This window comes from Castor canadensis, chromosome X (assembly GCF_047511655.1).
Source record: "Castor canadensis chromosome X, mCasCan1.hap1v2, whole genome shotgun sequence".
Lineage (NCBI taxonomy): Eukaryota > Metazoa > Chordata > Mammalia > Rodentia > Castoridae > Castor > Castor canadensis.
In genome coordinates, this window is record NC_133405.1 from 18,151,012 (window position 1) to 18,163,045 (window position 12,034).

General features: G+C 35.5%; 2 protein-coding genes across 9 annotated transcripts in view; both read right to left on the reverse strand.

The window, feature by feature from the left end:
- Positions 1-12,034, reverse strand: part of LOC109675936 (uncharacterized) — a 529,573-nt gene that overhangs the window by 125,932 nt on the left and 391,607 nt on the right. The gene's annotated exons all lie outside the window — the stretch shown is intronic.
- Positions 1,337-10,866, reverse strand: LOC109700936 (uncharacterized). 3 transcript variants are annotated; one of them, XM_074064320.1, is made up of 9 exons: positions 8,285-10,866; positions 7,710-7,769; positions 5,989-6,144; positions 5,698-5,831; positions 5,276-5,576; positions 3,808-3,943; positions 3,219-3,466; positions 2,287-2,420; positions 1,337-1,768 (listed from the first exon to the last, which is right to left on the reverse strand). In XM_074064320.1, the coding sequence occupies exons 1-9, from the start codon at positions 10,860-10,862 to the stop codon at positions 1,496-1,498; spliced, it is 4,020 nt and encodes a 1,339-aa protein (XP_073920421.1). In that variant the 5' UTR covers positions 10,863-10,866; the 3' UTR covers positions 1,337-1,495. The 3 variants fall into 3 exon arrangements, 2 of the variants coding, with proteins under 2 accessions (XP_073920421.1, XP_073920419.1); XM_074064318.1 differs by having other exon boundaries at positions 5,989-6,248; positions 7,601-7,769; XR_012444647.1 differs by having other exon boundaries at positions 1,630-1,768; positions 3,364-3,466; positions 5,989-6,248; positions 7,601-7,769.

Below are 12,034 nucleotides of genomic sequence, written 5' to 3' on the forward strand. Positions count from 1 at the left end.
CTCTTCATTATTGATGAGACCCTCAGTTTAAGACTATAGCACATTTTAAATCTAGCATCATAATTATGCCACTTTAAATTCACAGTTTATTAATGTGTTCTTTTCTTTGTTTCACTAAATTATTAGGCTTACATGAGAACTGAAATGCATAAATTCCTGTAGGAATAGACATAGTTGCTAATTAGTTTTTATTATATTTAATATGTTTGTCTTTGTGGGATTTAGTGTTCTTAATCCTATATTTCTACCATATATTTTTTATCTGTCAGTTTAATTTGGATAAGTTCTCTTCAGCTGGCAGAGTGGCTCAAGTGATAGAGTGCCTACCTGGATAAGTTCTCTTCTGTCCCATTGTAATCATCACTTCTTTTTTATGTGGAACTGTCTTTAATCAGTTCCCTCCCAAACACAAGTTTAATTTTTCAGTATTTTCATATTTTCCTTATTGTTATATAATATGTTTTATCATTTCTTTATCTTTATTCACCATACCTTCCTTTCTTTACAAAATGGAGACTTACTTTGATACTATTCATTGATGTACAACTGTACTTAATGGTGAAGCTTATATTATTCTATTATTTTATATACATGAATATGTATAAAATGTAATGAATACATCAGGCACTGTAAATAACTAAATAAAATATAAAATAATTAAATGTAGTATCATACAGTATAATTAAAGTCTGTTCTTTGAGGTGATTATTAAATTAAACAGGAATGATTTATATTGTGATACTACTAGATTTGATGTGGTTAGTGAGATAATTCCTATAGAGACTAATGGTCAAGTAGCATATACACATATATATCCTGAATTAAAGGATAATTTGCCTCCTAGGTAGGTTGAAGCATGTTTCCAGGAAATTTTTTCATGCTGCTCACAATAGCACAGTATGTAAATGTAGTGTTTTTTCCTATGAATGATCATGGTTGAGTGCAGGTAACTAAAACTATTCATAGTATTCATTCATGTGTGCATTATTTATTGACAGCATGCAAACTAACTATGTTTATTCATTAAAGGTGCTATTTTGTTGGGATAGAACATTATATGTTTTCCAAATCAAGTCCTTATAAATTGCTAAAGGGATAAGCACTGTTTTGTGTCTTAAAAGAAAATGCAGATGGTTTAAAATAGATGAGGTATGTTAATAGTTGTAAATTATAAATTTGTAGATTAGGAGATTTACAAATGTCTTTTTGAGGTTTGATTTCCCTATCTTTGTAAAAACTTTATTTTCTGGTAACCCATACCTGGAGTCATTTTCTTGTTAAATAACAACTTTGATTTATTTGAAATGAATATAGTTAATCAAAGAACAGTCATTAATTCAGGCAGTAAGCATAAGTCATTTATTATGCAGGGAAAGACTAAAAGAAATATGTAGGAATAGCTTATAGGGCATAAATCAATATTTTCTCTTTATTCTTCAGGTATCTTGACTATCATAGTATGAACAGATGTATACTACCTGTTCTAGTCACTAGGCTACAAAAACATCTGTGCTTCAATAATAATTACTGAGGAAAGTAGCAGTGTGGATGGATATTTAAGGAAACCAGAGGACTTAGGTTTTTCTATCCAAGGCATACGGTCCTGGTTTAAGGGATGGCCTGCTTTTGCTAAAGTGGATAAAATCCAGGAGAAGTGTGGGCTCACTATGGTAGCTAGAGATTTGAGACTGGTGAAGCCTATCTGTCTCCATTTGCCATTGCCAGATATTGGTCTGCACATAACAGCACTGCCTGGACTCACTGGCTCCTGTAAAGTCAAATGTAGAGACAGATTTAATTAATTAACCTATTTTATTATTTAATCTTAGATTTTATAACTTATAGATGTAATATAGATGATTAAGTATATTGTTCTTATCCCAAATGTGTTCTAAATAATTATGACAAATAAGATATTTGATATTTAAACTATACAGTTCTCTTGTACAATTGAGAAAATAGAAAATGTTGGACTTACTGAACCTTAAGATAAAGGGTAATGTAATTATAAGAAAAAATATATAAAATGTCTAACTTGTGGGTAGTATAACAAAAATGTCCAACAGTTGTTTTATGTGAATATATTATAAAGAGCATGTGTCAGATATAATATAGATTATTAGCATATTTAGAAGTTCTACAATTTATTTAACATGTGTTCACTCTTACTGAGTAAGGATTCACTTTCTTATATTCATCATTCAAAGATAAATTTTTATAGAAGGACAAGCTATAGTTTCATGATTCTGAAAAAAAAGGGAAAGAAAATAAACCTCATCTGCTCACCATATTTGTGTCATAGCCTTTGGCCTGAGTAATGAAGCAAACAATAGAACTGCCTATGTCTGGGTAGAGGTAGGCACAGCTTGAAGCTCCCATAACCTGCATCTGTAATATTTCTGGGTTCTCATCTGTCTCTCCTAGGAAAATAGAATATACAAATAGTTAAATATATAGGTTACAGTGAAGCAGCCAAGAAGATGATTTAAACGTGTACCTCTAAGTTATTATGCTAAGAAGTTCTGTTGATTTTCTTATCACTACCATTAGCTTCTTACCCTCAAGTCATTCCATTCATTTTACATTTCTTTTGAGTCATTTTAGCAAATATAATTACTTTTAAATTTCATTTCCTGAAAATTAAGTTGTATATTTTGATTTATAAATCAGCTGGGTGTTGATAGCTCACGTCTGTAATCCTAGCTACCCAGGAGGCAGAGATCAGGATTGTGGTTCAAACCCAGCCCAGGTAAATAGTTCACAAGACCCTATCTCAAAAAACCCTTTATAAAAATAGGGCTGGTAGAGTGGCTCACAGTGAATGCCCTGAGTTCAACCTAATATAGCAAACGCCCCCAAATAAAAAGCCCTCCAAATTCCAATTCAAGTGAATATTCAATTTCCTAAACATGCCAAAACAAAACAGAACTTTTTTCCAAAGTTAGAAGAGTTTGGAACCTAATCATCCCTGTTTTATTTACAACATTTGAATGTTCATATAAACTTCCTCTTACGATATCCTTAAAATCCTATTGAGTCATCATCAAAACAATCATTGAATGAAATAAAAATACATGTACAAATAGGTTTCTAATCTGAATTAAGGTCCTAAAATTAGGTATATGCACAATTGTTGTGAGACTTCTTAAACTTTAAGTTAAAAGTATAATCTTTATTTTTTTAAAGCTACTCTCCTAATGAGCAAAACAATCACTAACCTGGTTTAAGAATTCTTGGCCCAGAAAGCCAACATTCTGAGCTATTTAGATTCTTCAAGTGCCCCAATGGTGCTAACATCTGAATGGAATTTTGGCCCTCTTGAAGGAGTACCAAAGCTAGATCATTTCTTGCTGCTCCACTCACCAACCGGAATCTCTCATGAAGTAGGATAGTAGTTACTTTAACAACTCTCAGAGGTGCCCCAGGATGCCTAAGGCCCAGTATCGCTATAGTGTCTTCTGGATTCCTATGTGGATACATAGAGATTACTTAAAATGGATTCACTACAGAACCTGTACTCTTAAAAACCACATTTGTCTTTTTAAGATATGGTACATGAGCCTTGCATTTCACCTCCACAGAAATCAAGATACCAAGAAGTTAGTACTTGGGAAATAGGATTTCGGAAGAAAATACTAATAGAGGTACATGTTAAATCAACTCAATGTTTGCCTGAAACAAATAAGTAATGGACCTAAGAGGTGATTTTGGGACAAAGAAAGCAAAATTTGCCCAAAGAAGGCTTAAACAAACTGACTTGGTGGTAATGGATTATATAGTATTTGAAGAAGCAGGACATAAACTTACATGTTCCTGACACAATGGGCAGCAGTGAGAACCCAAGAGCTGCTAATTATGGAGCCACTGCAGATTTGACTGCCACAACTGATGATCATAGCCTGCCAAGGCATAGTATATCGCAGAGAAATACGATCTGCCAAAACTGAGCAAAAACAAACAACCAACAAATGAAAAAAAAAAGAAGCAAAAAAAAGCCAGTAAGAATAAATTTCATAGAATGTTATAGCTTTCTAATTTTAAATGTTTCAATCCCTTTAAAACACATTGACATTTTAAAATCTGACTTAGAAACATGAGCTTCTGTATCTTTTGCAGCTATGATATTTCCCTGAAAAAAAGTTCCTCTTATCTTTCTATACCCATTGTTTATTTATAGAGCAATTTTAAATTGTCTCTAGTCAATAAGTGGGAATATATATACAATGAAAGATTGCTGCTCCATAGGAAAGAATGAAATTATGCGATTTGTGGGAATGGGTAGAACTAGGGCTCATCACATTTAGTGAAATAAGCCCTGCTCAAAAAGCCAAGTATCACATTTTCACTCATATGCAGTAGAAGGGGGTACAGAGAACTTGACCAAAATATAATGTATGCATATATGGAATTTTCACTTGAAATCCTCTTGTACTATTAATGAATCCTAGATAAAAAGAAAATTTATGAAAACAATCTGACTATAAAAAGAATAAAGTGATAAAGATGAAGGTAAAATCATAAATAAGATCCTCATTGTAGATTTCTTCATCTGTGTGAGAAAGGATTTGAAGTATATCACCAAAGAGATGATATGGCCTCACTTATTCTTAAAAATCATTATTCACTATAATATGGCAACTTGAGATAGCTAGTAAATACTTATTAAGTAGATTAAAACACAGACTCTGGGACTGAAATATTTTTCAAAGGCAGTAAGATCAAGTAAACAATGAGAAATAGTCATTGATGATATTGTGATAGGTTTCAGAATAGTCAAGGGAAGAAGAAAGATAATAACCCTAATGTAAAATAAATGCACACAAGAGCCTACAAATCACTATTTATCACTGACAACAAAACAAAACGTCTTTAATAAAAAATTATTGTAACATATACACAAGGTGCTATATAGTAGTAGAGTACTCTCTGTTAGAAGAATAAGTTTTTGAGTATCATTGTTAGCCCTACTCTTTTTTGCTCCCGAGAAGTTGATAAGTTATTGCAATATTCTACATGTCAGAGTAATCAATCAAGACAATTATATTAATAACCACTGGCATCTATATTCTATAACATTATGAAAGTTAAACAATATTGTTAATTATGACGTTTCTTTTTAGACCGATAAATAAATCACTCCAAAGATTTCATAAATTTAAAAAATATGCATTTCTCAAGAAAAGAGTTTTCTCTTCTCCTTTCACTCTTTTGTATTTCCAATCCCTTGTTAATTTCCTTCTTATACTTCTCTTACTATAATTTTATTGGGCCTTACTCTGAGGTTGTGGCAGAGAAATGAAGTGGGGTCGAATAGAAGCAGTTGTAGAGGTTAAAACTGAAGCATTCCTAGCAGGAGAGACTGAAAGGGAGATGGAAGCAGAGGTAGTTATGAGTCCTTGTTGGGACCATGGTGCATGGCTGAGCCATGTAACTCCCTGAATCCAGAAAATGAAAGGGCTCACTTGGCTGAAGACATAGGGCTTTGTGCAATGTTCATCAAAGTGACTCAAGATTCCCACCTGTACCCATGTATCCTTTTGTTGTATATGGCACACCAAAGGTGCCCCCAAGTCACCCTGTAAGAAAGAGGGAACAGAACAGAGTATCAATTGATTATCTGAAGGATGGTAGGAGGTATCTTGGTGTTGGAGGATAATCCTTTTTATTTCTGACTTTCACATTCCCTTTAATTGTCACCTTACAGCCAGCCTCCCCCATAGCTTTCTTGGCCTCCACACAGAAAGTAAATTCATTCAGCTTGGGCCAAAACTGGGCACAAGTGCTGGCTTGCAGGATGTTTAGGTGCCTTTTTTGCAAAATTCCAGGACTTCCTGATGGAAAACAGAGAAGAAATGTTTGTGAATTTTGTTGATTTGCTTTAGACTAGATTAGAGAAATATAATAAATGCTCAGTTACTCAAGAAAGGATATTACTATTTTTCCAAACATATCATTCCATTCTAATCCAGTGCCTTTTTCATTATTCACCTCTCATGAGGGACCAGCTGGGTAACCAGCAGTCATACAGTTGTATATTCTTCTCTTGCTCCAAACTTTCCTCCAGACAAGTAGGAAGAACCAGGGGTTGAAAATGTAGTGGCTGCTTCAGAAAGATTAGCCCAGGTCCAAGAGGTCCTTTGGGTCCTAAGTAGGGCAGAGCACGATGAATACCAACAGTCTGAGCTTGGGTAGGATCCTGTAGATCAATAAGACCCACTTGGACCAAGGCCAGAGCTTCTGAGCTTTTTCTGGAAGGAAAATTCATTAGAAATATTATTATTTCTAAATTTCAATGTGGAAAAAAACCCTTAGATCATATGAATCAGATAGGGTCCATGTAAGCACCAAAATACTATTCCTATTCCCTATTCAGTCAGCACATGTATTTAACACTAGGACATTATTAATGATATTAGGTCATCCCTAGGCTCAGTAGGCATGAACGTCTTCAGAAATGAAAAGTAAAGTATTGGTGGAGTGTAGCTCAAGTGGTAGAGTACCTGCCTAGCAAGAATGAGGCCTTGAGTTCAAATCCCAATACCATCAAAAAAAGAAATGAGAAGTAAATTACTTTGTCAGTATCCTTATTAAAAAGTATTAACCTACACTATTGTACTCCCTAATATTTATAGTGCTTAATACTTACTCATAAGAATTTTGAAAATTAGGAACTGAAATATCTCACATAACATGTGAGAGTTCGACCACTTTTTCTACATGAGCCCTGTTTCTCTTATCTATATTAATGGTTCTACTTCAGTATGTTAAAATAAGGAAATAAAATGTTTGCCAGAAATCTTTTGAGCTAAATAGTATCAAAATATAGATCGACAAATTGAATTTTTAGGACAGCATATCTGGAGTTATAAAAAGCTAAACAGAAACTCTAATAAGATGCCTATCCACTGGTTATGAGGTTACATTCTGATAAACCAATCTTAAGTTGAAAACATTGTAAGTTGAAAGTACTGTCATACACCAAACTTAATTAACAGCAGTGGTTGTTAACATGCATAGCTTAGCAACACAGTGGGTAACACAGATGCTTGTCATAATGACTATGTGATTGCATGGCCTACTGGGAGCTACCACTCACTACTACTGACTAGCATCATAACAGAATATCATAATACGTACTAAATATTCAAAGTTCAAAATATAAAGTATGATTTCTACTGAATCCATGTTGCTTTTGCCTCTTTATAAAATCAAAAAGTAATATGTGTAAGTATAGGTTATAATTTAAGGTTATAGCATGCTTTAAAGGTATAGCATGCTTTCCATCTTCTATATAGGTGAAATTATATAAAAGCAAGACATAATTTTACAATTCACAATGTTTTTTATTTGGGTACTAAAATTAACCCCAAGAAACATATTAACATAAATTTTAGTGGTATATGAGGAAAAAAGAATAAAATAGGAAATGGTTGTTAAGAAAGCAATTCAATCATTTCTATAGAAAAGGAGACTCATCAAATTTGATTATATAAATAAAGAACATCTAGTTTGTTCAAAGAAATGTATCCATTAAAAAATCATAAATTTTTCATCACTTTATTATGATACATTAACCTTGAGATGGCTTACCCAGACTTACATGAAATTGGCACATCTTGCTGAGGTAAGAATCCACTGTTCATTCAAAATAGAGCCAGCACAAAAATGGGAGAAAGAGAGATGCATAGAAACCATCCAGGGAAATTCACCTGTTTCTGCCTCCCAGCAATTGGGACAACGGGAGACAAGGCCAGGGCGTAATCCACACTCTAGAATGAATCCACATGTATAACAGAGTAAAGTTAGTATTATTATCCTCTTCATTGAATTTCCTGACTTTCTATTTTAGGAACGAGTTTGAAAATTTGATGTCCTGAACTTTGAGGAAGTGCTTGGGATTATTTTCCTAATTCACAATAAACTTAGGTATAGTAACAGAGGGTATCTGTATACTTCTCCTGATAAAGATAATTTGACTTGTTCTGTTCATTCCTCAAGGAGAATAATAGAATCTATTTAAGCAATCAGATATTTTTGAAATATTATGCTCTGAAAGGAGTGGTACTTATAAAACTTAAGTCATAAGCCCTTACTGGAAAAATAAGGTATTAATCTCTCAATATTTAGAGATCTCTTAACTATTGGTTCAGAAAAATATCTTCAATTTAATCCTACAAAAATCTATGAAAACCTTTTGTGATCTACTCAGAAATTTTGGTTGCCGGCTTCAAAAAGACTCTTTATCTAAGGTAGTAAGTCAAACAGATGACTATATTTAACTTGCCTGTGGTCTCGTGAGAAACAACAGCTGTCTTGAAGAGCCAGAGAGCCTGGAGATTGTCTTTCCAAATCATACCTAGGCGACACTCAGCCAGGGAAACATTGAGAGGCTGTTGTCCAGACTGATGCTTATAGTTGGGTCCAGATAGAGATCCAGGCATCAGGGGAAACTCTTTTGTTAAACTTATTGCTGGAGGAGCATGCAGGGATGAGAAAGTGTGAGAAAAAATAGTATCTTCAATAAACTTTGAGAAAGACAGTTCCTGGAGCTGACTATCAGAAGAGGTTGAGGGCAAAAGCACAGGAGAGAAGGCCAGAGAAGAAAAGTTGAAGCAAGATGGGAAAACACAGTGTGAAAGATAAGGACAAGAAGAAAAGACTAAACAGGAAGGGAACAATGTACATGGATATGTAAGAGAACAAGAAACAAGGAAGGAAAAGCCTGGGGAAAGATAACTAAGAGAGACAGAAAGGACATCAAGGCTTCCTTTTGTGTCAATAATTTCTAATATGCTGCCAAAGTTCTTGTGACCAATTATACTAGGAAACCACTTGCTCGACAGGGTAAGAAGGAAAATGCTTGTGAGCTGGCTTGGCTGGAGATAACTGCTTTTAATTTTTCTTTCTATGGTACTTATCTCTGTTGACAAAGTTATAAAATACTGATGTGCGGTAGAAATAGTCTCAACAGGTAAAAATGTTACAAGCTTAGACTTGTTATCCAAATGATCAATTAGCAGAGTTTTTCCAATTGTTCCAGTCTCAGGAGAAATCAGTGACACAATTTTGTCAGCTTTGTAATGCAGTAGCTTTGTTTTAGGTTGGATCCAGGTTCTGAATTTATCAGATACAGGAATAGAAAAGAATGTTATATTAACTTGAGGCTTGGTCCATGGTGTGGCTGGTTGAGTTTCAGACTGGATCCAGGGTGTAAATGTTCCTCCTTTTAGCATTGTCTGTGGTTTAACTACTTGAGACAAAACCCAGTATCTAGTCATAACAATTTCAGACTGGGTCCAGGGTCTGACTTCTTGGGTTTTTGACTGGATCATAAAAGAATCATGATGAATTGTGCCAATTTCAGATCGGATGAAAGTACTGAACGTACCGAATTCTGAATAAGTCTGCAGTCTGACAGTTTTTACTTGAAGGTAGAACCTAGTTCTGACTGTGTTAGCTTCCTGCTTGTCCCAGGGTCTGGTTGCTTGAGTTTCAGAGTTGGTCCCAAGGTTATCTGTAGCAATTCTTTTCTGAGTCCAGTGCCCAATTATACCAACTTCAGTATGGGTCCCAAGACTCACTGTTTGGGAATAAAGTTGAATCCAGGATCTAACTGTGTTACTTTGAAACTGTAACCAAGGTATTACTGTACCAACTTCAGTCACAGGTGAAATTTTTCGTACTTGAGTTATAGTCTGCATCCAACTTTGGAATTTTTGAGTTTGAGGCTGGCTCATGGGTGTGATTGAATCTATCTGAGTATGGAACCAGTATATTATTGTATCAGGTGGGGTCCAGGAAAGAATTTTTAAAGTTCCAAATTGGGTCCATAGTTTAGTTGTAGCAGTTTCCTGCTGAGTCCAAGGGTTGGTTATACCACCTTCAAACTGGGCCCAAGAAAGTATCCTTTGAGATTCTAATTGGAACCAAGATGTAATTGTATCATTCTGAGTTAGAGACCAAAGTGTGGCTCTGCTATCTTCAGGCCACATACTTACTGCTTGAGATTCAGACTGGGTCCAAAGTTTTATTTCAGAAGAGGTCCAGAATCTGACTGTATTGGTTTCAGTAGTGATTCTTGTTTGGACAGCATTGCCTTCAGAATTGTATCCAGGTCTGACTATATTAGTTTCAAGGTGGATCCAGGGATGGGCTATTGTCCTTTCTGGCTGAAACCAAGAAAGAACTTTTTTAGATTCAATTTGAGTCATTTGCTTTATTGTATCATTTTGAGTTAGGGTCCATGGTGCAACAGTATTCATATCAGACATGGTCAAGTGTTTTGCTGCTTCCATTTCAGCTTGTGACAATAGTGTCACTGTTTCAGGTACTGGCAAAGACAAGCACCTAACTTGTTGAGATTCAGCCTGTGTCAATGCTCTGATTGTACTAGTTTTAGGTTGGGTCCAGGGGTTGACTGTGTTTGTTTCACTTTGGATCCATGGTCTTATTGTACCAGTTTCAAAAATAGTCCACAATTTTACTGTATATTCTGACTGGGTCCAGTAGTCTAATGTGCCTATTTTGAACTGGATCCATGGCATGACTGTAGCGATTTTATGTGTGGCCTGGAGCTGTACTTTGTCACTAAATGATGTGAAAGTACTGAGTGTTTGAAAGGTTGTTTGAATCCATGGTTTTTCTGCCTGAATTTTAAATGAAGCTTTGCTAATATAAGAGTCAGGCTGTGGCAAAGATATGGCTGCTACATGCACAGGTACTATCCAGGATAAGATTGTTCCAAATTCAGGTAAGGTCCATGGACTACTGTTTTCAAGTTCAGAATGTGTCCACAGAAGAGATGCTTGATTTTCAGATTGAACCAAGGGTTTGGTATTATCTGTCTGATGTTGCACTGACATTCTGAATGTGTTAACTTCTGGCAATAGCCAAGATTTCTTGGCTTCAGTTTCAAGAATTGTTGAAATTGTGCCTTTGTCAGTTCCAATCTGTACATAAAAGTTTACAGTGGAAGAGGCAGTCTGCTTAAAAGTTGTGGCTATTGAAGCTGCAGGTTCTGCCCAGGTTTTGACTGCTAAAATCTCAGCCTGGATGTCTGTTGTGATTTTGGAAGCTATAGCCTTTGACCCTGATTTCGTTGATGTAGATTCATTTCATATCCCCATTGTGATTTTGAAAGTTATAATCTGTGTCTCTAGATTTAAAGATGAATATTCAGCTTTGGTTCTCTGTTCAATTGTGGAAATTGTGTCCTCTACCCATGTCTTGATTTCTAGAGATTCATTCTGGGTCCATGACATGAGTGCATCAGGACCTGCCTGCATCCAGGTAATTACTGCTGGAAATTTAGCCATGGTCCATGAGGTGATTACCTCAAATACAGATTGTGTGGAGGTAATTACTGATGGAGACACACTCTGTTTCCATGGGGCAATTGTAGGAAATACAACTTCTTTCCAAAGCTCTTCTGATGTAGGTGTAGCCTGAGTCCAGGACATCACTTTTTCAGATACAGATTGTACCCAAGGATCTAATATTTGAAATTCATCCTGTATCAATGGTGCAAGTGTTTCAGATATAGACTTTATCCAGGTTACTGCTGGATATTCAGAATGGGTCCGTAATATGATAGTATTAAATGAGGGCTGTGCCCGGGTATTTACTGTTGAATATGTAACCTGTATAGGTTGTATCCATGGATCTACTGATTCAGATTCATCCTGAGTCCAGTGTATGGCTACTGAAGATGTGGCCTTTGTCCAGGGGTTTCCTTGTGGGGCTTCCCTCTGGATCCAGGATTCTTTTGAAATTGTTGCCCTTATCCAGGAATATTCTGGTAGAGATTCAGCCTGGGTCCGAGGTATGAATTTTGAATCCTTGGGCACTGGAAAGGGATCTACTTGTGGAAATTCAACCTGGGTCCAGGGTATGGTGTTTGAAGATGTAACTTCTGACCAGGTATTTATTGGGTGATATTCAGTCTTTATCCAGGATATTACTTTCAAATCTCTGTTGTCTATGCAGGGAGATAATGTTGAATATTCAACCTGGGTCCAGGGTCTGACTTTAGCTA

Coding starts and splice junctions, on each gene's coding strand:
- LOC109700936 (XM_074064318.1), bottom strand. CDS start 10,862: ATGTCAGTGCAACATCAGACAGATAATACCAAACCCTTGGTTCAATCT. Junction 7,770..8,284: donor TGTTTCTCACGAGACCACAG/GCAAGTTAAATA, acceptor GATTCATTCTAG/AGTGTGGATTACGCCCTGGC. Junction 2,421..3,218: donor GCCAAGAATTCTTAAACCAG/GTTAGTGATTGT, acceptor CTATTTTCCTAG/GAGAGACAGATGAGAACCCA.